This window comes from Benincasa hispida, chromosome 1 (assembly GCF_027475165.1).
Source record: "Benincasa hispida cultivar pf3 chromosome 1, pf3_genome.v1.1, whole genome shotgun sequence".
Classification (NCBI taxonomy): Eukaryota; Viridiplantae; Streptophyta; class Magnoliopsida; order Cucurbitales; family Cucurbitaceae; genus Benincasa; species Benincasa hispida.
The window spans coordinates 70,551,610-70,579,073 of record NC_143478.1 but is presented as its reverse complement, the minus strand read 5'-3'; the positions used below and the strand labels follow the sequence as shown (position 1 = coordinate 70,579,073).

Sequence of the window (27,464 nt, the reverse complement as noted above, 5' to 3'; positions counted from 1 at the left end):
ACCTACTTGCACACTTGGACAGAGCCATGAAACGTCTTAAAGAGAGTGAGCTCTGCGGTTCAGCCTATAACAAGCTTTTGTTTTGTAGTTTCAACTCCAAACATTTGCTACTATCCTGAGGGTGTTGCCGTTTCCAACAACTTGGAATACAAATTTACTCACCTTTATGAAGTTTATGAATATGAATTTAGAATAAAAGTACAACTCGTAACCATCATATGAAGTCTAACAGGGGATAAATGAATTTTTAGCGAAAAAAAAAAATACAGAAAGTTGGAAAGGGTGATCTTACTCATTCGAATTTCTAAGGATAAAACCAGATTTTTGTTGGATATTTAGAAAGTAACATTTGAATATTGAAACATAAACAAACAAATTTAATTATGTAGAATAAATTCAATGTTAGAAACATTCAAATTAGATTGAAATTTCAAATTAGAGGATGGTTTCATGTACAAATTTAACATAAATGAAAGTTAAATTTGTAATTTCTTTATCTTGAATGAGTTATATTTGATTTTGGTCAAGTAACAATTCAATTGAGTTAAATTTGACAAATGTCTTAATTTTTGTATTTATTTTATTTTATTTTATTTTTTGAAAAGTTACTAAATTGCTAACCCAAATAGCAAAGTGGTTCTTCATTTGTAGCATCTCATTTCAAAATTGAAGAGTTATCTCCTTCCTTTTTTCTTTTGTTCTTTAATTGAGTTAATAGCAAATTTTCAAGAGTTTTGCCAGATCTAAGTAATTTGAGGTTGCAATTCTACCGGAGTTAGTCAATATATCCTACTAAGACAATCGTTGTAGTCTGCTAGCAGCCTGTGTAGAGTGAATAATTATCTTCAGGATAATGTTTATCAAAAACATGTCTCGACTACATCTTGAATCTCGAAAGGTTTTAGGTTTTTTCAAGTATTTAATTATTTCCATTTCTAAGTTTTTTTACATCATCTAACTTACATTTGAGTTTGAATATTATACATTGGGTGTACTGTTTCTAATTTATGTGTAATCAGTTTATCAGTATATTAAATCTTTATATATCATTTCCTCCAACAATTTTCTTTTAGTAAATTATGTTGATTTAAATCTTATCTCGTTTTGTTTGCTAAACTTTCAAAAAATTTGTTTTACTCTCTAAATTTAGATTTTCTTTTTCTTTTTTTGCAAAGAAAAAATATTTTAGTTATTATTGATTAGGAGTATATTTGGTTTAACTTTGCAAGTATGTTTAATTTTGAAAGTAAATCATTTTTTAATATTTTAAAGTGTTTAACAACACTTCAAAATATTAAAACACTTTAAAAGTGTATTCTTTATAACTTTAATCAAAAAGTTTAAATAAAAATAATTCTTTTTAAAAATATTTTTTTCTTCGAGTCAATTCAAACATATCCTATATTTTTAATAAATTATTCAACTCATAATAAATGTTGGTATAAAATTGTTTAAATTGAAGTCATACACACCAGATTTGTTGCCATGTATGAAAAACTTTTTAGTAAAATAATTTTGATTTTATAAAAACAAGCTAAAACTAAAAATTTAGAAGTGGGGAAAACAGAAGGAAATTAGAATGGTCATGCCGTAAGACTAAATCAATATTTTAATTAAGACTACACATTCTAACCATTTTATTTTTTAATTTTATTTTTTCAAAATTTATGTTTTTTTTTTCTAAATTCGGCTCTCACATCTCTAAAGAAACTATAGATTTCATAGTCAAATTCTAAAAGTAAAAATAAAATTTGAAAAACTACTTTTTTTTTTTTAACTTATGTTGATTTCTTAAAATATTAGTAGAGTGAGAAAAAAAATTCTTTGGTGAAAATAATTTTTATATGCAAAAAATTGAATGATTATCAAATCATAATTAAAAAGTCAGCTCTATAATTTTATTTGATTTTTAATTATATATTATTAATTAGAATGGGACCCATAACTATTAGTATATAGCATTAAAAGTTTTTAATAATGTGCAAGAGTGTCAATTGCACAATGATATACGTCTCACACTCTTTTTAATATTAAAAAAAATTGGACCAATAATCAATTTGTCCTCCATGAATTTTATATGTTAAGTTCATTATTAAAACATGTAAAACGGGCTCTAAGGTTTTAATAATGAACCTATAAAACGTTAAATTTACCCAATTCAACCTGACTTCCTCTAATTAAAATGTTAAATTTTACGAGTTTAGTCATTCAAAATTCTAAACTAATAATTATTAATTTAATACTCGGTTAATTTATTAACATTTTGTTAAATTAGGGGTTTATAAGTGAAGATTGTCATTTTATATTTAATGTTATGAAAGATGAGAAAATGGTAATATCTGCATGTTAATTTGGCTTGTGTATCTCTTTAAATTCATATAAAATAGTTGGAAAATAACTCTAACCCTCTTTTGGATTGATAAGAAAAAAAAATGTTTTTTACTTCATTTTTATTTAAGCATTTATATAAAACTGCTTAAAATAAAAGCACTTATGTGTTTGGTTACTTTTTCTCAAAATTGTTTTTATATACAAATTTATTTAGTTGGCTATATACTAAAAGCTTTTATATTAATATCAAATTATTATAAAGGACAACTATTAAAAACTCTTAACTAATAATTTAAAAATACTTTTATTAGCTAAGTTCTTTTTAGCATATGATTGATTTAATTAGTTATTAGAATTAGTTGTTATGAGTTCGTCATTGTAGGCAATCGATGCAGTTGGTCGCTAAAGCTAGCCTACGAAGGTGATTGCTGCTAGAATTAAGAGTTTGCTATTGGGTTGATCAAATGAGGTCATCAAAGTTTGCTATTGAGTTGATCGTTAGAGGTAGTCCCTAAAGTTATTCGTTAGAGGAGGTTGCTAGGGTTGGTCACTATTAAATTTACTGAACCCGACTTTACTTCTCCAATTAAAAATCTAAATTTCAAGATTTTATTTCCTTTTGCTTACGTAATATTCGTGTGAAGTTATCACTCATCGCATACAGCCTCTTGCTTTATTGCTCTTTCTCTTGCTCTTCTCTCCCGTCTCTCTCGATCTTCTCTCTTCACTCTCGGTCTTCTCTCTACTCTTTTGCTATCTCGCCACTGATCTAATGCCACTTTCTAGCAAAAAAATCGAACACCCCTCTCCTCTACAAACAAACTCACTTCTAACGAAAACCTACACCACGCATAAAGAGATTCAAGAGGGCAATAACCCACAATGGTGGAAGGTGATTCCGATATCCCCCTCTCCGATGAAAACTCATGTTTCGACGACCTCCCTCTCCGGTGAAAACCCACGTCATGATCCCCTCTCCAATGAAAACACACGTTCTAGCCGACAACCCTTGCAACTAAAGGAGGAAAAGGAGAGAAAAAATCGGAAGAGGAAAGACAGCAAAAACAAAACTAAGGATGCTTTAATATCTCGTGATGATGACATAAGCAAAAGGACAAAATTATTAAGTTTTAAAAAGTAAGACAAAATTTGAATTTTTTTTTTTAGACTTCTTACAATTATCTCATTTTTTATACTTCATCCTCGTTCTATACGAAAATAAACAACTCGTTTCAGTACATAGACAACAATAAAAGAATAATATTTTCGTCATCAAAAGGAAAATAATAACATTCTTATCTTGATTAATGCTAAATGGATATAGCCCAATCATTGTTAATATTATCAACATAAAACTCCAAAGTCAATGTTTTTTTTTTCTAATCTTGAAGTTAAGTTTATGGTTTTGTGTTGTTGCATAGCATAAGAATACAGCAGTTGCAATAGATTCATATGGTGCCAGTTGACAAATAACATTGCCGTATGATCCGGCCACTGTAGCTTTGACTTGTATATTTCTTTCAATTTTACGATACTTTCAATTTTTCAGTGTTTTCTCACTTTGCTTAGATCATTTTTCGAAAACGATAAAGAAACCTTCACAATCATGCCCCTGGATTTTAGTGTCCAATTTTGCAAGCTGTTCATCCATTTACACAATAAATTTCACCATTATTCCCTTAATTTTGTTCCCAATTTTCATGCCATTAACCTTCTCTAGGGTTTTGTTTTCAATTTTGTGGATTGAAGATGAGAGGTTTTAAGACGCTTTGGACGAAGAAAACATGGATAGGTCTTGGATTGGGACAGATTCTGTCTCTTCTCATCACTTCTACTGGCTTTTCTTCTTCTAAACTTGCCAAACAGGGTTCGTTCATTTCTCTTTCCATTTCCATTTCCTCTGTTTTAATCAATCCCATGTTTTTTTTTTTTGGTTTGCCGGATGGATGGCCCAAAATTTGGAAGGAAATTGAGATTTGTTCCACTTTCTGAAAATGAGATTCTTTGACCCTTTGTTGACATTAAATTCAAGTGAAATTATCAAAAAGGAACTTCGCCCACCTGTAATGAATTTTTCGCTCACTTACTCTCGCTCTCGCTCCCGCTCCCTTTCCTCTTACCGATCGCTCTCCTCTCTCTCTTTCTCTCACGATCTAGCTCTCTTACCATCGTTTTTTTGCACTCTCGCTCTCTTACTCTCTTGGGTTAAAAAATGAAATATGTCCTACTTTTTATAATTTTAGTTATTTTGACGTTTTACTTATGTCATATTCAAGTGAAATTACCAAAATTATCCTCTCTTTCTCTAGCTCTCCTCTCTCTGGCTCTCTCTCTTTGGTCTCCTCTCTCTCGATCTGCAACTGAAAAAGAAATGGAGAAAGTATAAATCGGTTAAGGGTAATTTTGTAAATTTGGTTGTTGATGATATAAGCAAGAAGGCAAAAAGTCTTAAGGTTTTAAAAAGTGGGGCAAAAATCATTTCGGACTTTCGACGAAGATTTTATACAATTATCTCTGTTCATATCTAACTTCTTTGTTCATTGCAATAATAGTTGAGGCTATTCTGATTGCAATCTGAATTTAATGCTTTATATTGTGCTTTGTTTTAGGAATTGATGCACCTACCTCACAGTCTTTTGTAAATTATGTGCTCTTGGCGTTTGTCTATGGGATCACAATGCTTTCCAGAAGGAAAGCTATGAAGGTTACTTTTTCTATATTATTCAATACTTTCCGTTCGGGTTTCATTTAGTCTATGTACTTTTTAATTTTACCTTAATTTGTTCTTATATTTTTAAAAGGTCCATCTTAGTTCTTACACGTTTAAAAAGTGGCCATTTTAGTCCCTCATTCTCATTTTTATTTCATTTCTAAGGAATCAAAATGGTTGCTTTTTAAAAGTACAAGACCAATATTGAAATTAGTACATGGACCAGAATGAAGTAAAGTGGACAATACGAAACCTAATAATAATGTATTTAACTTTTGACTTTTAAGTAGATTCTTTTGTCCCCAATACTTAAATGGTCCCTAGGAGACCAAAAGTAAACTTATTTACTCATAATTTCATTGCTTTAGTATGTAATTTTTTGTAAATATTTATAAAATTGAATTGAATGTTTAAGTAGGAAAGCATTTACAATATTTACTCGTTTGATAATTATTTATTTTTTGTTTTTTATTTTTAAAAATTAAGTTTATTCTCTTCCATTTACTTACAATAGTTTGCATCTTTCTTTAGTACAAGAGTATAATTCTTGGCCAAATTTTAAAACCAAAAACTATTTTTTTTTTCAAATTTTTGCTTGGTTTTAAAAATCATGGGTAGAAAGTACATAATCAAGCAAAAAAAAATCTAGAGGTATAAGAGGTGGTTGTAGGTTTAATTTTCAAAAATTAAAAACCAAAAACCAAATGATTACCAAATAAGATTTTAACCTTTAGATTTTAATTCTATACAGAATTAGAAACGGGTGGATGAAATATAGAAATTGTAAGTAAAAACAAGTACAAATTTGAAAGGGGAATTTTTTTTATCAAATGGGGTTAAATAAATAACATGCTTCTTTTCAATGCAGGCAAAATGGTATTACTACATACTGCTTGGATTAGTAGATGTAGAGGCCAATTACCTTGGTAAAATTATTGTGTTTTTCTTAGTTTATGCTATGGATTTTTATATGTTGTGTGTGTAAGAATTGTAGCTCCTTTTCTTCTCTGGTGCATAAGTTCTCTGTTGATGCTACTATTTTTCAATTTCTTTAATCTTAACATAATAAAATAAAACATCTCAAAACTTTTGGGTTAAACGGACCAAACTTAATTGTTAGAGGGCGTTTAGAGCAAAAACTAGTCTGCGGAGTTCTAAACTTTTGAGACCCACAGTATAAGAAATTAATAAGCATAAAATTGAGGTTTTTTTCCCAATCGTGGTGCTACAAACTTCTTGAGTCAAACAGAGCAGAGTTCACAACTAATGCAAGAAAATAACGGGATAAAGAACAACAATAGATCGGAATGATTAATAAGGGAATTCAAGCTACTAGGAATAAGGGATTCATCTCGTAACTAATAGTAGACCATTTTTGGTAATCATTTAGTTTTTTTGTTTTTGTTTTTGAAATTTAAGTCTATTTCATCTACATTTCTTACCATGATTTGCATCTTTCATCTACATTCCAAAAACAAAATAATTTTTTAAAGTTACTTTTTTTAGTTCTCAAAATTTGGCTTGATTTTTTAAACTATTGATAAAAAATAAATAACAAAGGAAGAAATTTGGAAGTAGATAACCTTAATGTTCAAAAACAAAAATAAAAAACAAAATGGTTACCAAATGGGACCTAAGTAAATGTTGAAATTGAACCGGAGATTCTATTTGCAATATTCTTATTCCATTTTCATTGTTATTGAATTCCTTTCCCTATTATTCAGTAGTAATCTTTCAAACGAAGCTCTTTTTGCCTTCAAGTCTAATGTATTCAAGGTTCCCTTGAAATCATATCATTATGCATCTCATATATTCTAATGATTCAAGAATAAAAACTGACTCAGTTCACATTTTAATTTATTTTGCAGTGGTAAAGGCCTATCAATACACATCCATAACAAGTGTCATGCTGCTTGATTGTTGGGCAATCCCTTGTGTGTTGCTGTTCACTTGGCTATTTTTGAAAACAAAATATAGACTGAGGAAGATAATCGGTGTCGTAATCTGTGTGGCTGGTATCGTCGCAGTTATTTTTTCCGATGTTCATGCCGGTGACCGGGCAGGTAACATTGTGATCTCTTTCCTCTCAAAATAAGTTTCATGTTGCTAGAGCCTTATTCAGTCATTTGTTTGCAGGAGGAAGCAACCCCATTAAAGGGGATGCACTGGTTATTGCTGGTGCTACACTTTATGCTGTTAGTAATGTCAGTGAGGTAATGTGTGTGTATATATATACACGTATGTATTTATCTCGCAGTTGCTTAATTCGATATATACCAAACCGAACCGAATCACAAATATTCAGTTCGATACGATTTGGTTTTCGGTTTTCTTAAACGTTGTACCAAATCCACAACCGAATCAAACCAAAAATTTTGATTTCCGTATAATGTTAAACCGAATCGAACTCACACCTTAGTAAAAACCGAATTTTCGATTTTGGTCGGTTTTAGTGAAGACCCATATACTTTCCTTTTTTTTCATACTCATCTTATCATGGCATAATTTATAATTTTTATGAAAACAGGGAAGTATTCTTTATTGAAAGGATGTGTAAAGCAGGCTGCGAAAGTGAATATTTTCAAGTTCTATATTTGCTCATCATTTGTTATGATATTTCTTTTACATGCTATTATGATCATATTCTGCTTAGGAATTCAATTATTCTTTTTGTTTTTCATGTTATGAATCTATGGTCCTTGGCTCTTTTTAATTTTCAGTTCTTTTCAGGAATTCCTTGTGAAGAATGCTGGTAGAGTTGAATTAATGGCAATGCTTGGACTCTTTGGTTCAATCATCAGTGGAATCCAAATGTATCCATCATCTGATGTTCAATTAGTTCTATTTATACTGTCATGGTCTTTTTCTGAATGCTGATATAGCCTATTACTTCATTTTCTTTTTTTATTTATTTATTCAATCAGCTTTGGAAGAAACAATTGCTTTTACTTTGAATTTCTTTCCCTTTTTTTTTTTCTTTTGAATGATAAGTTTAGTCCCAAGATTTGTGTCTATTTAATTCCTAATTTTTCAAAAGTATCTAATAGATCACTGAATTTTTAATCTTGTGTCTAATAGGTCTCTGAAATTTAAAAATGTCTAATAGATTCTTGAATATTCAGTTTTGTATCTAATAAGTCTATGACATATTTGAATTTTTTTTAATATTTGATCTACATATATAATATTAAATTTTATGTCTAATGGAACTCAAAACTTTTAATGGTGTATCTAGTGGGTCCATGAATATTTTATGTAAAAAATAAATAAATAAAAATTGAACGAGTCAAGGATTTATTAGACACAAAATTGCAATTACAGGAATCTACTGAAAACAAAATAGAAAGTTTAGACATTTCTTAAAATCCAACAACCTACTAGACACAAACTTAAAAGTTTAAAAAACTATTGATACATTTAGGGTGTGTTTACTGTCTAGTTTAACTTTTCAAGTATTTAATTTTTAGAATGAATTATTTTAGAAAAAATTGGATTGTTTGGCAACTATTTAAGAAGTTTATTTAAACATTTTTTAACAAAATAGTTTAAATAAAAATGATTTTTTTCTCTAATCGATCCAAACAGATACTTAAAGTTAAGTGATTAAATAGACACACAACGGGACTAAATTTCTAATTTAACCATTTAGCTGTCTTATATGACTAAATTCATTATCTACCTTTGAGCCTTGACGATTTTAATAGAAGTATAATAGAGCGGAATGAGTTAAAATCAATTAATTGGACAGCTGGGGCAGTAAGTTTCCTATTCTCTCTCTCTTAACATCAACTCAAATAGATATGCATACTTCTTTTTAAGGGTGTTTTAAATTTTTCATTCATATTGCAATATATATCTATCGTTTAGTGTTCTTGTTTGTTCTTTGAGTTTTCGAGTTATCTTTTAGTGTTCTTGTTGGTTTTTTGTCTTCTTTGAGTTTTTTTGTAGTAAAGAGTTGCAGGTTTGAATTTACTTGGGCCGGGATGTTACATTTTCTACTGGTTGCATTTAGTATTGTTAGAAGAGTTGGCATTACTTCTCACAAGATTTTATGATTTGTCCATTTTTTATTAATGATTCCAGGCACTTCCATTTGTTGGATTTTCAGTGGCTATGTTTCTCTTCTACTCGTTAGTTCCTGTATTGCTTCAGGTATGAGACTTGTGACTTGTTTTTTCCATTAACAAGAGGGATGTGTCATTGAATTCTTTTAGATCTTCTAAAGTTTAACCATATGGGACAATTGACAAAGATGGCCTATTTGATCCTTTTTAAAAATTTTATTTTTTTACCTCACAATTTTGTTAATAATATAAAATTACTATAATACCCTTCAACATTTCAAAAGTCACAACCCTTCTCTCAAAACCCCACCCATTTTTAATGTTAATTTTTTCCTTAGAACATCATTTTCGACGTTTTCTGAACAATTTGGAGCCTAAAAGTTAATTTTTCTATAAAAATCGAACCATTTTTTCTGAAAATCGGTCTCCACCCGGTCGGGTTTCATACGAGGCTGACTAGATATGTGACCAGGCGAGGCTAATGGCGCTCGACCAGGGTGGAAACTGAGAACGTTATATACTGTTGTTGGGCCCAGTCTTCAACCTGCCCGGGTATGGGACAAGGTCAAAAAACAATATGTTCAAAGTACACTAATTTCTAATCGGGTCCAAACAAGTATGCACTAATTCCCGCCCTAGTGCATGCAAAATATGTTCAAAGTACACCAATTCTCACTCGGGCCCATGCAAGTAGGTGCCAATTCCCAGTCGGGCTCATGCAAAATATGTTTAGAGTACACTAATTTCCAGTCGGGCTCATGCAAGTATGCACCAATTCCCGGTCGGGCGCATGTAAAATATATTCAAAGTACACTAATTCCCAGCCGGGCCCATGCAAGTAGGCGCCAATTCTCGGGCGGGCTCATGCAAAATATGTTCAAAATACACTAGTTCCCGGTCGGGCCCATGCAAATATGGGCCAATTCCCGGCCAGACACATGCAAAATATGTTCAAAGTATACTAATTCCCGTCCATGAATAAATGTTTGTAGTGGAGAATTTTTGGTAAATTAATTTGGTAGGTTGGTTGTTGAAATTAAAAGGTGAGAAGTTAATAAGGGGCATAAGAGTAATTGTACAACTAAAATTTCTCATGCTTACATCAATTTTCATCATCAATAGGGTAAAAAAAAAAACTTAATTTTAAAAAATAGATCAAAAATACAAAATAAAATCCCAAAAAAGTCATTTTTGTCAATTTTCCAACAATATGCGTCAATATGCAAGAATATTGTCTGAAAAAAGGTAGATGTTAGGTATCCCTCCACTACGCAGAAAACTCAGCCAGAACATAAGGATTCCGAGAAAATTATAAGGGAAGCTCCTATAAAACACACAGATTTTAAGAAAATTACAGGAGAAGCTCCCTTGCTTTATATATTATATATATACGACTCGGGAATTAATAATAGTAAGTCAGACTAGAAAATATATAAAAGAAGAACAAGAAGAAGTTAAACTTTGCACATTCGAGAGAGCTGAGGAATTCTCTCCGTGAAAGTGTTTGCTCTGAACCAAAATCTTCACACCCAACAAGTTGTACAAGACGGATAATAGTCCAAATGAATTCATACCACTCCTAGAATAGTTTTCGGTGTGAAATGAAGTTCATAAGATATAGTTGAGTAATTCAATGGATATATTTAAAGATTCGATAGGATATACCATATATCTTTGAGATAATGGATACAGAAAATTATGTATTGGGATTTTGTTTTCTTGTTGTGAAGCAAATGAATTTCCACTTAATGCCAACTGATTCGCTTTCAAATTTTCATCTTGTCAAATGAAAGTAGTGTTCTCTTGTAATCAGTCATCAGATAATTGCATGAAGCTTTGTGTTTCTTTCATCCTAGATCAATGGAGCGGCAATGTTGAATCTGTCTTTGCTAACTTCAGACATGTGGGCTGTTGTAATACGAATTTTTGCTTATCATGAGAAGGTCTGGTAACATTAAATGCTACATCTCATTTTAATACAAAGTCCTATCTCGAATGATTTACTTATGCTATGACCTGCTGTGCAGGTCGACTGGATATACTTTGTGGCATTTGCTGCTGTTGTTGTTGGGCTTGTTATTTATTCAGTGTACGTATTCTACTTTCTTTTGGGAAGTTTAAATTTAATTTAGCCTAACTAGTTTTTCTCTGTTGACTTTACAATGTAACCATATATTTTAGGAAACAATATCATGAACATACATATGTTTAAGAACTTTATATAAATTAACATGAATCGAATTCTTTCATCCAGTCCAAATACCGTAAAAGTTAGGAACGGAGTTGAAACTTTGTTTTAGAACCAGGCATTTAAGATCGTTTTCCTTCAAGCTTCAAAGCCAATTATCATCTTTAACTTTCGTCGATATTTTACGACCCCTGGATATCGAAAACTGTAGGCTCATGACAGAAAACATCAACCTAGAAATCACTATGTGTTTCTTTTTTTTTTAATAAACAACATCTAGTCATTTGTATGCTGGCTTGTGTCTGAAAATCCCATGTTGAATGCAGAGCTGACAAAGAAGAAGATCACAGTCATGCCGATGTCGCCAACGAAATTGTGGACGAGGAAGGAGGGTCGAGAAACCGCAAGATGAACGAAAGAAGGAACGTCACTGAGGGCAGTAGAAGTAGGCCAGATGTTACTGTTGGTGGCAATGCAGGGGTGGAAGCCAGTGACAAGAAGGGTGAGATAGCTTTGGTAGAACCAGAATCATCCACATTGGGTTTAAGAGTAATATAGTTTTGAATTCCAATGTCTACAACAGAAGTTGGGAAATAAAAACAACAGGGGAAGAACTGAAATGGAAAATTTTAAGAGAATTGTTCTATTAAAAGACATGAAGGTCAATTCGGAAGTGTAGTTAGAAAATGTAGATTATACATCTGTTAATGCATAATGAGAAAATGTCTACATTTTATTTGATACAATTTCATGTGTCTCTTCTCAAATACAATAAATTTAAAGTTGTAATGTTATGGATGGAAAATCTTCCAAACCACTTCATATAAAGGCTAATGACATTGTTCATGATCCTAAAGCAACGTTCCACCAAAGTGAGTAGCTCAACTGTACTTAGCATGTACTCCTGTTGAAGGCTTAGGTACCTCAGTAATGAAGACAACATGGCAAAAATGCGCTCGATTTTCATTGTTAAGATCAATATTGAGGACACAAATTCACTATTTTGGGAAATCTTGTAACAAGTGATATTGATGTTACTGGGCATATTTTATATCCTATTTTATTGTATTGTTGTATTGTACACTCCACTAGCTTTAAGACAAGCTTTAAGACAAGTGAAAGATTGTTGGGGTTTATGCCCTAAATCTTGTGGTTTATAATGAATAAACAACTTATTTATTTAATGAAGTATGGAGTTATTTTATTCAACATTCAAATTCTATAACTCAATCCAATAAACAAACATCCAAGATTATTTTATGTAACTTGAACATTATGCAGTTAACATACAGGTGGATCATGTTCAAGTAATAACATAAATGGTTTGTGGTACATAGATAGGTGACACTACGGATATGACCCACTTTATAATTTATAAACGATGTGATCCAAATCGTTTATGTGAAGACATGCGAGTGGAAATATCCTATAGAAAGAATTTGAGACTAGACCGCGAAATATTTAATCTCTCTCTCATAATCTATTGTTTTAATATAAACATTATTCATATTAATTTTAACTTATAGTTTTTATATGAATCCAATTCATATTTATTTAATATTTGAATCTTATTCAAATATATTACTTGATGTATTAGGACTTGTTGATTAGTTGTAGTTGAATTATAAGTTGTTGTTAGTATTGAATTATTTGTTTCTTGAGGCTTTAACCTACTGTAACAACCGGCTATAAAAGAAGCAGTTTATTACCTTCGTCACCCAATATCTTCTTTAGGGTGACCAGCTCCCTATGTTAACAACCACCTATTGTATATAAACAGCCTAATGTATATCGTGTCATGTACTAGGTTGGACATATTCTATGCAGTTGGAATTGTCGATAGATATCAATCCAATCTAGGATTAAATCACTGGCTGCAGTTAAGACCATTCTCAAGTATCTTAGGAGAACGAGGGACTATATGCTTGTGTATGACACTAAGGATTTGATCATTACATGATACACTAACTTTGAATTTTAGACTGATAGAGATTCTAGGAAATCCACATCAGAATCAGTTTTCACTCTTAATAGAAGAGTTATAGTATGACAGAGTATCAAGCAAGGATACATTGGTGACTCTATCATGGATGCAAAGTATGTAGTCGTTTGTGAGGCTGCTAAAGAAGCTGTTTAGCTTGGGAAGTTCTTGACAGATTTGGAAGTGGTTTCAAACATGTCATTATCTATTAACCTTTATTGCGATAATAGTGGTGTTGTGGCAATCTCCAAAGAACCTAAAAGCCTCAGAAGAGGAAAGCATATAAAGCACAAATATCATTTGATACAAGAGATTGTGCAACAAGGAGACATGATCATCACGAAGATAGCTTTGGAGCACAATGTTATTGATCCATTTACAAAGACTCTAACGACTAAAGTGTTTGAAGGCCATCTAGAGAGTCTAAGTCTACAAGATATGCATCACCTGGTTTAAGGAAACTGGGAGATGTTACTAGGGTTTATGCCCTAAATCCCGTGGTTTGTAATGAATAGCAAATTATTTATTTAATGAAATAATGAGTTATTTTATTTGACATTTAGATTGTGTAACTCAATCCAATAAACAAAGATCCAAAGTCATTTTATGTAACTTGAACAGTATGTGATTGACGTACAAGTGGGGATCATGTTCAAGTAATAACCTAAATGGTATGTGGTATATGGATAATGTTAGATGTCTTATCCTAGTGACACTACGGATACGACTCACTTTGTAATCGTTACAAATGATGTGATTCAAATCATTCATGTTAAGACATGTGAGTGGAGGTATCCTATACAAAGCGTTTGTATAAGATTGGACTACAAAATATTTAATCTCTCTTTGTAACATCGTTGACTAGAGAGATTAATATATCATAGGATGACCACATGCAACTCGATCTCAATCCTGAGTTATGGACTCCTGCCTATGAAGACAGTCCTTTAATTTGTATGGGTTGAAATGGCATGTGTCGTTGACTCAATAAGCCTTATCATTTTGGGGATTTGTCCAAGTATGGAGCTAGGAACGTAGCTACACAAGATGAAATTTACTCTTTCCCGCCTTTAGAGTAAGTAGATAAATTAATCCCTTAAGTTCTGACCCCGAGTCTTGAACAATGGGGCCCATCCTGTTGTTCAGAGGAAAACTTTACAGTGTCACCCCAAAAAGAACTCCGAAACAAAAGAAAATTATAATTCCTCGAACTACTCCTATTACTACAAAAATGTAGCAACAGTGCTAACTGCAGGGTCGAACCACACAGAGGCCAAGAATTAAATCTCTCTTAAGCTAAATTTGACTATGAAGGCAATAAAAACTAGGCTTTGGTTTGATTAACAAGAAAATTAAATGCGAGAAATTAAGTTGCAAGGGATAAATATAAAAAGGAATTGGCTCATATAATTCTCAAATCAAGATAGACATTCAATGCATTTCTATCATACTTTTCTGCTAATTAATTATGCATGCATAACTTCTTGCTCGATTCAATCTAACTAGCCTCTACAGTGGCGGACAACTAGCATGAATCTAACCAAGAAAGCATCCTAATTATTAATTAAGGTCGGAAAGGCCAAACCCTAACTAATCTACATGCTTCTAAATTCTATTGGGTTTGATAGCAGCCATATAGAATCAAAAACGCGTGTCTTACAATTTAGGATTCAATTATATCGATTAACCGTCAGGAAAGCCATATTCAATTAACCAATTTTTATCTTTAAACCTAGCAATTAGCACATTCTAGGAATAGCCATCAAATGCCTAATAAACTATTGCTACTTAGATGATCTTAGCAAGACATTCTTATGTAAAAAATAAATTCAACAAGATATTCATGCAAAATTGTGACAAACTAAGAATCAATTAGCATGCACGATGATGCGTGAAAAGTCAACCTCAAAATCCTGTGTTTCGGAATTAAAGAAGATTCAAAGAAAACATAATTCAGAATGCAGAATATCAATTAAGAGCATAAAACTCAAGGAATTAACATCGAAAACTTGATTCAAGATACTAGATGAAATTTAACTCAAAAATCCATAGACAATCCATGAGATACAACACAATCCATGCTTACAATCCAAAATTAAACATAAATCTAACCTAATGATATTGAAAATTTCGAGAGGAAGAAGGAAAACTAAGTCTCTCCTCGACCTCCATGAAAATCAGCATGTTTTTTAATCTAAAAATCGAAGAGGGTATTTATAGAAATAATCGCAACGTTGCAATGCTGCTCTATGTATAGGCTTAAAGAAATGCACGCAAGGACGGTTGGGTAGCGTCAAAAATCCGTAGCGTTTCAAAGCTGCCCCTGCGTCTTAGCTTGCTTCCTTACAGCATTGCACGAGCATTGGGCTTAGGCATGTTCCTACAACGCTCTAACAGGCACATTTTGGTCATTTTCACTCCTTTGCAGCTCAGATGCTCAAATCACCTCCAAATTGCTTTAAATCCCCTTTCCATCAAATGATCAATTCTACCTCTTGATTTCTCGGTACCTACAAAATAAGACATTTAACACATAAGATCCATTAATGAGTCCAAACTAAGCTAGGAATAATAGCTCTTTTGAGAGCCATCACATACTCATTGGTTAGAGAGAGATTCTATTTATGGTAGGACCATAAACAGATTGTTCACTAAAGGATTAATGGGACTGAAGGAGTAAGAGGTGATTATAGGGTAGAATGATAATTTGATCCAGTCGTAATTATGAGTAATTTGTGAATGATCGACTTACTTATAATAGTTATATCCATGGACACTGAAATATTCTACCGTGCGAAGAGTGCAGTCGTGGGTCTTTAATGGAGTGACCCACAAGTAATGAATGTTGATTAATATAATTAAAAAATTAAAGTAATTAAACTCGAATCATTTGAGCAACTAATCTGTAGATTCATTAGATCCTCTATTGGATTTCATGCCCTAAAACTCGTAGTTTTAAATTGATTAAACATATTCTGTTTTGTTTTTCGATAAAATTGTTATTGAAATTGTAATCTTAAATCCAATAAACTAAGGTCCTGAGGCTATTTAATGTAGACTTGAACTTTATGTGATGACATAAAACATGGATCAAGTTCGAATATATAGCCTAAAATGGTCTATAGTATAGGAATAAGGTTGGGTTCCTTGTTCTGAAGACACTATGAATGTGGCCTACTTTGTAGTTAGTACAAATGATGTGATCCTGAATCGTTCATATATGTGAGTAGGGGCATCCTATGCAATGAGTTTGTATAAGACTGGACCACGATTTAGTCATTTTTACTTTATAACACCATTTACTATATAAAACTGACTAATTCAAATTTGATGACCTAGGTAACTCGATCTCAATCCTGAGCTAACTATGAACTCCTGTTTATTTGGGATTATCCTTAGATTTGTATGGGTGAGAGCAGCTCAATAGCGCTAGCTCAATAAGCCTCCCATTTCAGGGGTAAGGCTGGGTAAATAGCTGGGGACATAGGGTGCAAGACGGACTTCACTCCTACCCGTCTCTAGTGGTAGTAAATAGGTTGTTCCTTAAGTGCTGACTTCAGAATTAGAACAAGGGGCCCCATCCTCTCATTAGGCTGAGAGGGACTCGATTTGTTGGTTGGACCACAAATCAATTGGTCTTTAGAGGTTCAGTGAGACTAAAGGAATAAGAAGTGTTCTCAAGGGTAAAATAGTATTTTGACCAAGCCAAGACCACGAATAACCTGTGAAAGATTGACTTACTGGTTATGGTTATATCAGAAGGACAGAAATATATCTACAGTGGGGGGAGTGCAACTACGGGACTTTAGTGGAATGACCCATTAGTTAACAAATGTTGATTAATTAGGTTAAAGAGTTTTACCGGTTAATCTCGGATTGTTGGAGTCCATGATCTATAGGTCCATTAGGTCCCCCTGCTAGCTCATATGGATTAAACTTAGAACAGTATGTTGGATTAATTCGAATTGTTCGAATTAGGAAAAGGGATGAAAACTGACAAGTATATGCAATATCGCTATTGGTTTTTTATGGCACTCTATATTCAAATGTGATTTGAATTTTGAAAATATGAATGCGGATTCATGTTCAGGAGGTCAAAATTAGTCAAGAGGGTCAAAACTATAAAAAGTCAAAGGGTTGACTTTTTTGCTAGGGAATATCAAAGTTTGACTTTGACCAAATGGAAAAAGACCATTTTGCACTTGACTAGAGTTAGTGAAATTATCCAACATTTTTGTTGGATAATCCCACTAATTTAAGTGGACTATGTGTAAACATTATAAAATGACACGTAGCCCACTTTGGTTTAGTGCTTTGTAAGGTGTTGATTTTTGGTGAGTTTTTCCATGCATTAGATGCATGTAATTGTTTTATAAAAAGAAGTTTTATAAAACAAATTTCTTCTTCTTTTTCTCTTTTAGCAAGCTGATTTTTCTATAATTTTTTGTTTCCAAATTCTCACCAAAAACTCCCTTTTTCTCACATTAACATTGAACCTCCCTTTATTCTCTTTTCATTCCTTCATTCACCGAGTCCCACAACCCGATTCTAAGTCCAGAGAATAGCAAGGAAACTCTAGTGGTGGTCTTGTAGAGTTCGGGTCGAGATTCAGTGTGAAAAAGCTTTTTTCGGGAGCTACAAAAGTTGTACACTATCCCTTTTAATTTATTGTTTTTTTTTCTTTTGCATGTTAATTTCCTTTTACTTAGAAGCAATTATAGTGTAATTAGATCCTTATTCTACTGCGTATGTCTCATGTTCCATCAATTGGTATCAGAGCATGCTTTAATTACGCTCAATTGCTTTTGGTGGGTATTTTTTCCTTTCTATTCAAATGTTGAATGAAATGTGGACTAAAGTGGATATATTACGATTTTGACATTGTTTTTCTTTAAATTTCTTATGGAAATTGTAATTTCTCACATGTTTATGAGCTTTAATGTGTGAAAAAAGGGTCTGTAAATTTGTTAGTCATTAAAGTTCAAATTAGGTTGTAATTGCTCGGTTCCGGGAGATAGGACAGCTTCAAAAATTAAAGAAATTTTGGTTCTAGACCCGTTTTGGCCACCAGACCCGACGACCTGCCCGCCAGCCAAAGATCCGACCCGGTTCGAAGTAGCCCCGACGCCCGTGCGCTCGCTCGCTCTGCTTCTTTGACCCACACGCCCATGCGCCCGCTCGCTCCGCCTCCGCGACCCGCGCGCCCGTACGCTTTCCTTCGACTCGACCCGCCCCGTGCTTCCATTGACCGTGCCAGCACGCATTGACCAATCAGTCCAGAAGGTCTGGACCGGTCTGTTTAACCTGGTTGAGCCGGTTTAACCGGTTCAACTTGGTTTTTGGGGCTTTTAGGCCGGTTCGAGTGGTTTCTGAGCAGTTCCAGATGGTTCAAAGTGTTTGAAGCCAGTTCCAGGAAGCTGGTTGCTATTTTCTGTAATAAATTAGTTATTTTTTTGTTTCTAATACCAAAATCAGTACACTTTAGTGTTGTTTACCTATTATGCACGTGATATATAATGTTGTTTGATTATGTGATATAGTATGCCATATAGTTTTAAAACTCCACCATAGGAAAAGCATGTGACATACATTTGTTATATGTTATAAGTGTTATAAAATATATCCTATGCATGCTTAATTTTAATATATGTGTTATATTAAAGCATGTTTGTTTGAAGGAAGCATGTTATAGATGAATCCTCTAGGGTTATAATTGTTATAATTTATTTTATAATTGTTATAAAATAACCTAGATTTCTAAAATCTATAATAAAGATAAGATGCATGCTCAGTTAGGGTTAACCATCGAGTAATCCCAATTTTCAAAGAAAATAGGTTGATATCTTGAAAAAACCGAAGTTACAAGAAAATTCACCCAGCAAGATCTTGACAAAAAGTCAGAAAAAATGACTAAGGTTGAAGGTTTTTAAGTTGATGGTTCACGGAACACTTACTACCTGGAGATTGAGTCGGCGTCTGAGTTAGATTAAACCGATTTTATGAGCATGCGTGAGCGGTGTGAGGTAATAAAATTTGTTTATCACCTAGACATCGTAGGTTTAAAATCCAGTATAAAAGTTATACTCGGATGAATCACCTAGACTTAAGATATGTTTAAGTTAGCCGAAATGTATCGCTAAGCATTTTATACCCTAACCGTCTAGAACACTTCAGCTGGAGAGAAGTAATGTACTTTTAGCTCTAGCATCCCTAAGAGTTCACACCATGAGATTCATGCTTGGCTTTGGGCCGCCCTGGGAGCGGACTCCATTCAGAGAGTGTTTGCATGAGTCAATACCAAGGTAAATATAGGAAGTTGTTCATAGTAAGTGGGAGAATGAAGTGTGTCAACACATCCTACAGTCTCTTCCATTAGGTCGCACCGTGAGAATCCGCCTACATGTCTGCCCTGGAGCGACCTTACCAATCAGAGAGTTGTATTATAGGATTCAGAACTCCGCGAACTCTAGAAATTGATAGGGTTTCTCAGGTCCGTTTTCATTCTTGTCTTTCCAACTTCGGGAACATAATGATTTCGATCTTTGAGGTCTGAAAATGGAGGGTCACACTTAAGAGAATTACCAAGTGTTAGTAAATTCTTGACCAAAGTAGCAATAACTAAGTTACTATGGGAATAAGAGTTATTATGGTGATAGTATCTAGTCAAGATAGTCTTGGTTCAACGGAGGAATAGTCGATCACCCCTCGGTAAAGGTTATTCTAAACCATTGAAATATCGTTGCAAATATAATAATTATGGGTTTGCTAAACTTGATTGGATTTTAAAGACTAATGTTTTTTTTACTAAAAATGATGTGTTTTTCTTTTCAGCATAACTAGCTCTTTAGTTCAACTATTAGCTTCTGAAAAGCTTAACGGCGACAACTACTCAACATTGAAAACAAATCTGAATACAATACTAGTAATAGATGACCTGAGATTTGTCTTAACTGAGGAATGTCCTCAGGCCCCTGCTGGTAAGAGGAAGACTCCCATGATAAACAAGGGAAAGAAAGTTGCAGAAAAAGGAAAATGTTTCCACTGCAACAAAAATGGGCACTGGAAGAGGAACTGCCCGAAATACCTTGCTGAGAAAAAAGAAGAAAAATAAGCACAAGGTAAATATGATTTACTAGTTGTTGAAACATGTTTAGTGGAGTATTATACCTCAACCTGGATATTGGATTCAGGAGCCACTAATCATATTTGCTTCTCTTTTCAGGAAACTAGTTCCTAGAAAAAGCTTGAAGAAGGTGAGATCACCCTTAAGGTTGGAATAGGAGAGGTTGTCTTGGTCGAAGCAGTAGGAGACTTGAAGTTCTTTTCAACGATAGATATATCATACTTAAAAATGTTTTATATGCTCCTAAAATGAGACAAAATTTAATATCTATCACATGTATATTAGAACAAATGTATAAAATATCTTTTGAAATTAATGAAGCGTTCATTTTCAGAAAAGGTATTCAAATTTGTTTTGCCATACTTGAAAACAACTTATATGAGTTAAGACCAACTAAAGTAAAATTTGTCTTAAATACTGAGATATTTAGAACAGCCGAAACTCAGAATAAAAGACAAAAAGTTTCTTCTAATGCCTATCTATGGCACTTAAGACTTGGCCACATAAATCTCAAAATGATTGAGAGATTGGTTAAGAATGGTCTCCTAAATCAGTTAGAAGACAATTCTTTACCTCCATGTGAGTCTTGTCTTGAGGGAAAAATGACTAAGAGATCTTTTACTGGAAAAGGTCTCAAAGCCATAATACCCTTAGAGCTCGTACATTCAGACCTCTGTGGACCGATGAATGTCAAAGCTCGAGGTGGGTATGAATATTTCATCAGTTTTATTGATGACTATTCAAGGTATGGTCATATTTACCTAATTCATTACAAGTCTGATTCTTTTGAAAAGTTCAAAGAATATAAGGTTGAGGTTGAGGACTAGTTAGGTAAAACAATTAAGACACTACAATCAGATCGAGGTGGGGAGTACATGGACTTAAGATTCCAGGACTATATAATAGAACACGGAATCAAGTCACAACTCTCTACACCTAATATGCCTCAGCAGAACGGTGTATCTGAAAGAAGAAACAGAACCTTGTTGGACATGGTTCGCTCAATGATGAGCTTTGCTAAGTTACCTGATTCCTTTTGGGGACATGCATTAGAAACTGTTGTCTATATTTTGAATAACGTTCCCTCTAAAAATGTTTCAGAAACATATTATGAGCTATGGAAATGGTGTAAAAGTAGTTTACGTCACTTTAAGATTTGGGGATGCCCGGCACACGTGTTGGTACAAAATCCTAAAAAATTAGAACGTCGTTCAAAACTATGCCTATTTGTAGGTTATCTAAAAGAAACAAAAGGTGGTCTATTTTACGATCCTCAAGAGAATAAGGTATTTGTATCGACAAATGTCACATTCTTAGAGGAATACCACATAAGAAGTCATCAACCTCGTAGTAGACTAGTATTAAATGAAATTTCCAAAGCCGCTACAGATAGAGCTAGTTCATCTACTAAAGTAGTAGATAAAACTAGTACATCTGGTCAGTCACATCCTTCTCAAGAGTTGAGAATGCCTCGACGTAGTGGGAGGGTTGTTCATCAGCCTGACCGTTACTTGGGTTTAACAGAAACACAAGTCGTCATACTTGATGACGGCATAGAGGATCCATTGACTTATAAACAAGCGATGAAAGATGTGGACCGCGATCAGTGAGTCAAAGCCATGGACCTCGAAATGGAGTCTATGTACTTCAATTCTGTCTGGGAACTTGTAGATCAACCAAATGATGTAAAACCAATTGGTTATAAGTGGATCTACAAAAGAAAACGAGACCAAGCCAGTAAAGTACAGACTTTTAAGGCTTGACTTGTGGCACAAAGTTATACCCAGAGAGATGGAGTGGACTATGAAGAAACTTTCTCTCCCGTTGCCATGCTTAAGTCGGTTAGAATACTCTTATCCATTGTCACCTTTTATGACTATGAAATTTGGCAGATGGATGTCAAGACAGCCTTTCTAAATGGCGATCTTGAGGAGAGTATCTATATGGCTCAACCATAGGGGTTTATTGCATGGGGTCAAGAACAAAAGATTTGTAAGCTTCAAAAATCCATTTATAGGTTGAAACAAGCTTCTAGATCTTGGAATATAAGATTTGATACTGCGATCAAATCTTATGGCTTTGAACAGAATGTTGACGAGCCTTGTGTTTACAAGAAGATCGTCAATTCTACCATAGCGTTCTTAGTTTTATATGTTGACGATATTCTACTCATTGGGAATGAACATCAAGAAATGGCTAGCAACGCAGTTCCAAATGAAAGATTTAGGAAATACGCAGTATGTTCTCATGATTCAGATTATTTGGAACCGCAAGAACAGAACACTAGCCATGTCTCAAGCAACTTATATAGACAAAATGTTGTCTAGGTATAAGATGCAGAATTCCAAAAGAGGTTTGTTACCTTACATATATGGAATTCATTTGTCAAAGGATCAATGTCCTAAGACACCTCAAGAGGTTGAGGATATGAGATGCATTCCCTATGTTTCTGCAGTAGGGAACCTGATGTATACAATGTTATGTACTAGACCTAACATATGCTAGTAGGGATAGTCAGTAGGTATTAGTCCAATCCTGGATATGATCATTGGACTGCCGTTAAAAATATCCTCAAGTTTCTTAGGAGAATAAGGAACTACATACTCGTGTATGGTACTAAGGATTTGATCCTTACTGGATACAATGACTCTTATTTTCAAACCGATAAAGATGCAAGAAAATCTACATCAGGATCATATTCATTCTGAATAGAGGAGCAGTAATGTGGAAAAGTGTGAAGCAAAACTGTATTGCAGACTCCACAATGGAAGTTGAATACATAGCTGCATGTGAAGCAGCAAAGGAGGCAGTATGTTTGAGGAAATTCTTGATAGATTTGGAAATTGTGATAATAGTGGTGCAGTTGCAAATTCAAGAGAACCAAGAAGCCATAAGCACGGCAAGCATATTAAGCGCAAATACCATCTTATCCAAGAGATTGTACATCGTGGAGACGTTGTAGTGACCCAAATATCTTCTGAGCAAAACATTGTTGATCCTTTTACAAAGGCCCTCACGGCTAAAGTGTTTGAAGGTCACCTACAGAGTCTAGTTCTACAAAGTTTGTAAACTAGGATAAGTGTGAGAACTTTTGGGTGTATGCCCTAGTTTATTGTATTCATATGTTTATTGTACTTATATGTTTCTCACTTAAATTCAACATTGTGATAATCCACTAGGAGTTTTAGTCCAAGTGGGAGTTTGTTGGATTTTGTGTTCTGAAACTTGTAGTTTGTAAATTGATAAACAAATTCTGTTTTGTTTGTCGATAAAATTGTTATTGAAATTGTAATCTTGAATCCAATAAACTAAGGTCCTGAGGCTATTTAATGTAGACTTGAACTTTATGTGATGACATAAAACATGGATCAAGTTCGAGTATATACCCTAAAATGGTCTATAGTATAGGGATAAGGTTGGGTGTCTTGTTCTCAAGACACTATGGATGTGGCCTACTTTGTAGTTAGTACAAACGATATGATCCTGAATCGTTCATATAGAGATATGTGAGTAGAGGCATCCTATGCAATGAGTTTGTATAAGACTAGACCACGACTTAGTCACTTTTGCTTTATAACACCATTTACTGTATAAAACTGACTAATTCAAATTTGATGACCTAGGTAACTCGATCTCAATCCTGAGCTAACTATGAACTCCTGTTTATTCGGGATTATCCTTAGATCTGCATGGGTGAGAGCAGCTTAACAACGCTGGCTCAATAAGCCTCCTATTTCAAGGGTAAGACCAGGTAAATAGCTGGGAACATAGGGTGCAAGACGGACTTCACTCCTACCGTCTCTAGTGGTAGTAGATAGGTTGTTCCCTTAAGTGCTGACTTCGGAATTAGAATAAGGAGCCCCACCCTCTCACTAGGCTGAGAGGGACTCGACTTGTTGGTTGGACCACAAATCAATTGTTTTTTAGAGGTTCAGTGGGACTGAAGGAACAAGAAGTTTTCTTGGGGGTAAAACGATATTTTGACGCAGCCAAGACCACGATCAACCTGTGAAAGATTGACTTACTGGTTATGGTTATATCAGATGGACAGAAATATATCTACAGTGAGGGGAGTGCAACTACAGAACTTTAGTGGAATGACCCGTTAGTTAACAAATGTTGATTAATTAGGTTAAAGAGTTTTACCGGTTAATCTCGGATTGTTGGAGCCCATAATCTGTAGGTTCATTAGGTCCCCCTGCTAGCTCATATGGATTAAACTTAAAACAGTATGTTGGATTAATTTGAATTGTTTGAATTAGGAAAAGGGATTAAAATCGATAAGTATATGTGATATCGCTATCGATTTTTTATGGTGCTCTATATTCAAATGTGATTTGAATTTTGTAAATATGAATGCGGATTCATGTTCGGGAGGTCAAAATTAGTCAAGAGGGTCAAAACTGTAAAAAGTCAAAGGGTTGACTTTTTCGCTAAGGAAAGTCAACGTTTGACTTTGACCAAATGGAAAAAGATCATTTTGCCCTTGACTAGAGTTAGTAGAATTATCCTAACATTTTTGTTGGATAATCCCACTAACTTAAGTGGACTATGTGTAAACATTATAGAATGACACATAGCGCACTTTGGTTTAGTGCTTTGTGAGGTGTTGGTTTTTGGTGAGTTTTTACATGTATTAGATGCATGTAATTGTTTTATAAGAAAAAATTATTCTTCTTTTTCTCTTTTAGCAAGCTGATTTTTCGATATGTTTCCAAATTCTCACCAAAAATTCCTTTTTTCTCACATGAACCTTGAACCTCCCTTTATTCTCTTTTCATTCCTTCGAGTTCGGGTCGAGGTTCAGCGAGAAAAAGCTTTTTTCGGGAGCTACAAAGGTTGTACACTATCCCTTTTAATTTATTTTTTTTTTCTTTTGCATGCTAATTTCCTTTTAATTAGAAGCAATTAGAGTGTAATTAGATCCTCATTCCGCTGTGTATGTCTCGTGTTCCGTCATCCTCTACTAGCTCATTAAGAGTAAAACAAGGATCAGTTTGTTTTGAAAGAATTTGAATTGTTCAAATTAAACTAATGAATGTATATCAATTGTATTAATATAATGTATAGAGATACATTATAATATAGAGTTAATTTTGAATGAGATTCAAAATTAAACATATAATATGAGAGTAATATAAAATGAATTGAATTCATACAAAAACTATAGATTATGAGAGAGATATGCATTTGAATATGATTCAAATGTATATGTATTTAAATATATGATATTTAATAGTATTAGTTATTTAATTAGATTTATTATTTATTATTTAGATACGATTAAATTAATTTGCAAGCTGTCTTTAAATATAGAAAAATGAACCAAAATATTTACAAAATATAGTAACATTTTAGAACTATCAATTATAGATGTTGCTATTAATGTCTATCAGTGACATTGATAGACACCGATAGAAGTCTATCAATGTCTATCAATATCTATCATTAATAGTTCTAAAATTTTGTTATATCTTAGTAAATATTTTCAACTGTTTTACCATTTGAAATAATTTTCCTTAATTTGCTTTTAATTTAATTTTTAAGTAAATAAAAATAAAACTCCCTTCAAGGAAGAAGAGCTTGTCAGCCCCTTTAGAAACAAAAGTATATTGCCAATGATGCAAAGTATGATGAATACTAAGCTGAAAAACTCCCTCTAGTCATAATAACTAACGTATAAAGATCTCTAATTGCAGTTTTGGTCTCTACAAAGGTTGAAGAGCAATCAGTGATTGTAGCAATGGTTGAGGGCTTTATTGTCTTTGAACGAAAAATCATATTAACGCATGCACCTAGGCACACTTGAGTCGGAGGAGTGACCTTTGTACCTTACTTAAACCTTAGGGACTGTTTGGGGGCCCAACATGAGATAGTATATCCCCACATCCTATATCATCTTAATGTTTGGAGACCCATTATCCTATTTCACCCATTTTAATTGTTTGTGGACCCATTTTCGAAAAGTATTTTATATCTCACCGTCATTTTTCTTCCGTATATCGTATATCATACATCAGAACTCCCCACATCCTATATCATCTCAACGCCCCAAACAGCCCCTTAGTAGCAAATCTGATTTTCTACTCTCTTTTCTAATTTCCAAGAAATGTGTAAATGTTCTTACCATCTCAAATAAGACCTCTATTTTCCAGAACGTCTGTTAATCTTATTATTCAACCTACTATATTTCTTCATATATTAAAATTTTATGCCTCATTGATAAAAGCCTACATTTTTTTTTCACCTTGCGCTTAAGGCTCGGAGGGCTATTGCATTTTCGTGTACCTCAAGCTTTAAAAAACGCTATCTTCACCCTACGTATATGGTATTGGATGTCAAATGCTATCTTGTAGGTTTGTCCTATGGATATACACTACTTGTGAAATGATTCCACGGCAAAGAAGGTGAAGAAAATAGAGGTCAGTGGCCATGGGCGAAGGTTTTGAAGATGTCAACAACATTCCTAACAAAAGACCGAGTACTTTCTCCAATGGGAATGTAGATCCTTAAAAACAAATTGTTCTAACCATTACAATAAGGTACTAGATAGCTTCCCAAAAAATATTACTAACAGTTGTGTCAAAATAGCTGTCTGTCTAACAGATTCAGCAAAAGGACGTGTCCTCGTAGTAAATCACCATACAAAGTGAACATTTCATTTTCATCTCGGAAAATCGTTTATGTAAGGCCTTGCTTGCTTTTGTTCTTTTTTTCAACTACTTTTAGCAGCCTTAAACTAATCAAGTAATATCAATGAGAATGAATCTCCAAGAAGAGCAGATGTAGGGAGAATATACAAGAAGAAATTCAGGCTATCTGACCTTTTTTCTTCCGACAAAACCAAAATCGTCGACGGATATTGTGTCATACAACCAAAATTGTCGACGGATATTGTGTGGGATGCTGACCGTTTTCTGCCGGCCCATGCAGAAACGCATCGACATAGTCTCTGTGCATTCTTGCACCGGCATAGGACAAAAACCTTGTAGTGACACCAAGGGAATTCAGATGTGGAAGTCGAGAGGGTACCAAAGAAATTAATAATAAGTGCAGACAAAGGAATC

General features: G+C 33.6%; 1 protein-coding gene across 3 annotated transcripts; it reads left to right on the top strand.

Moving 5' to 3' along the window:
- The first annotated feature begins 3,815 nt into the window (after positions 1 to 3,815).
- On the top strand, positions 3,816 to 12,098 carry LOC120073626 (uncharacterized). 3 transcript variants are annotated; one of them, XM_090310495.1, is made up of 11 exons: positions 3,816 to 3,840; positions 4,941 to 5,035; positions 5,910 to 5,967; positions 6,910 to 7,104; positions 7,178 to 7,254; positions 7,772 to 7,854; positions 8,746 to 8,797; positions 9,125 to 9,193; positions 10,962 to 11,048; positions 11,133 to 11,194; positions 11,620 to 12,039. In XM_090310495.1, exons 2-11 carry the CDS (start codon positions 5,009 to 5,011, stop codon positions 11,849 to 11,851), a joined length of 942 nt encoding a protein of 313 aa, XP_090166621.1. In that variant the 5' UTR covers positions 3,816 to 3,840; positions 4,941 to 5,008; the 3' UTR covers positions 11,852 to 12,039. The 3 variants fall into 3 exon arrangements, with proteins under 3 accessions (XP_090166621.1, XP_038882361.1, XP_038882365.1); XM_039026433.2 differs by lacking the exon at positions 3,816 to 3,840 and adding an exon at positions 3,895 to 4,198 and having other exon boundaries at positions 11,620 to 12,098; XM_039026437.2 differs by lacking the exon at positions 3,816 to 3,840 and adding an exon at positions 3,956 to 4,198 and having other exon boundaries at positions 8,749 to 8,797.
- Positions 12,099 to 27,464: the final 15,366 nt, after the last annotated feature.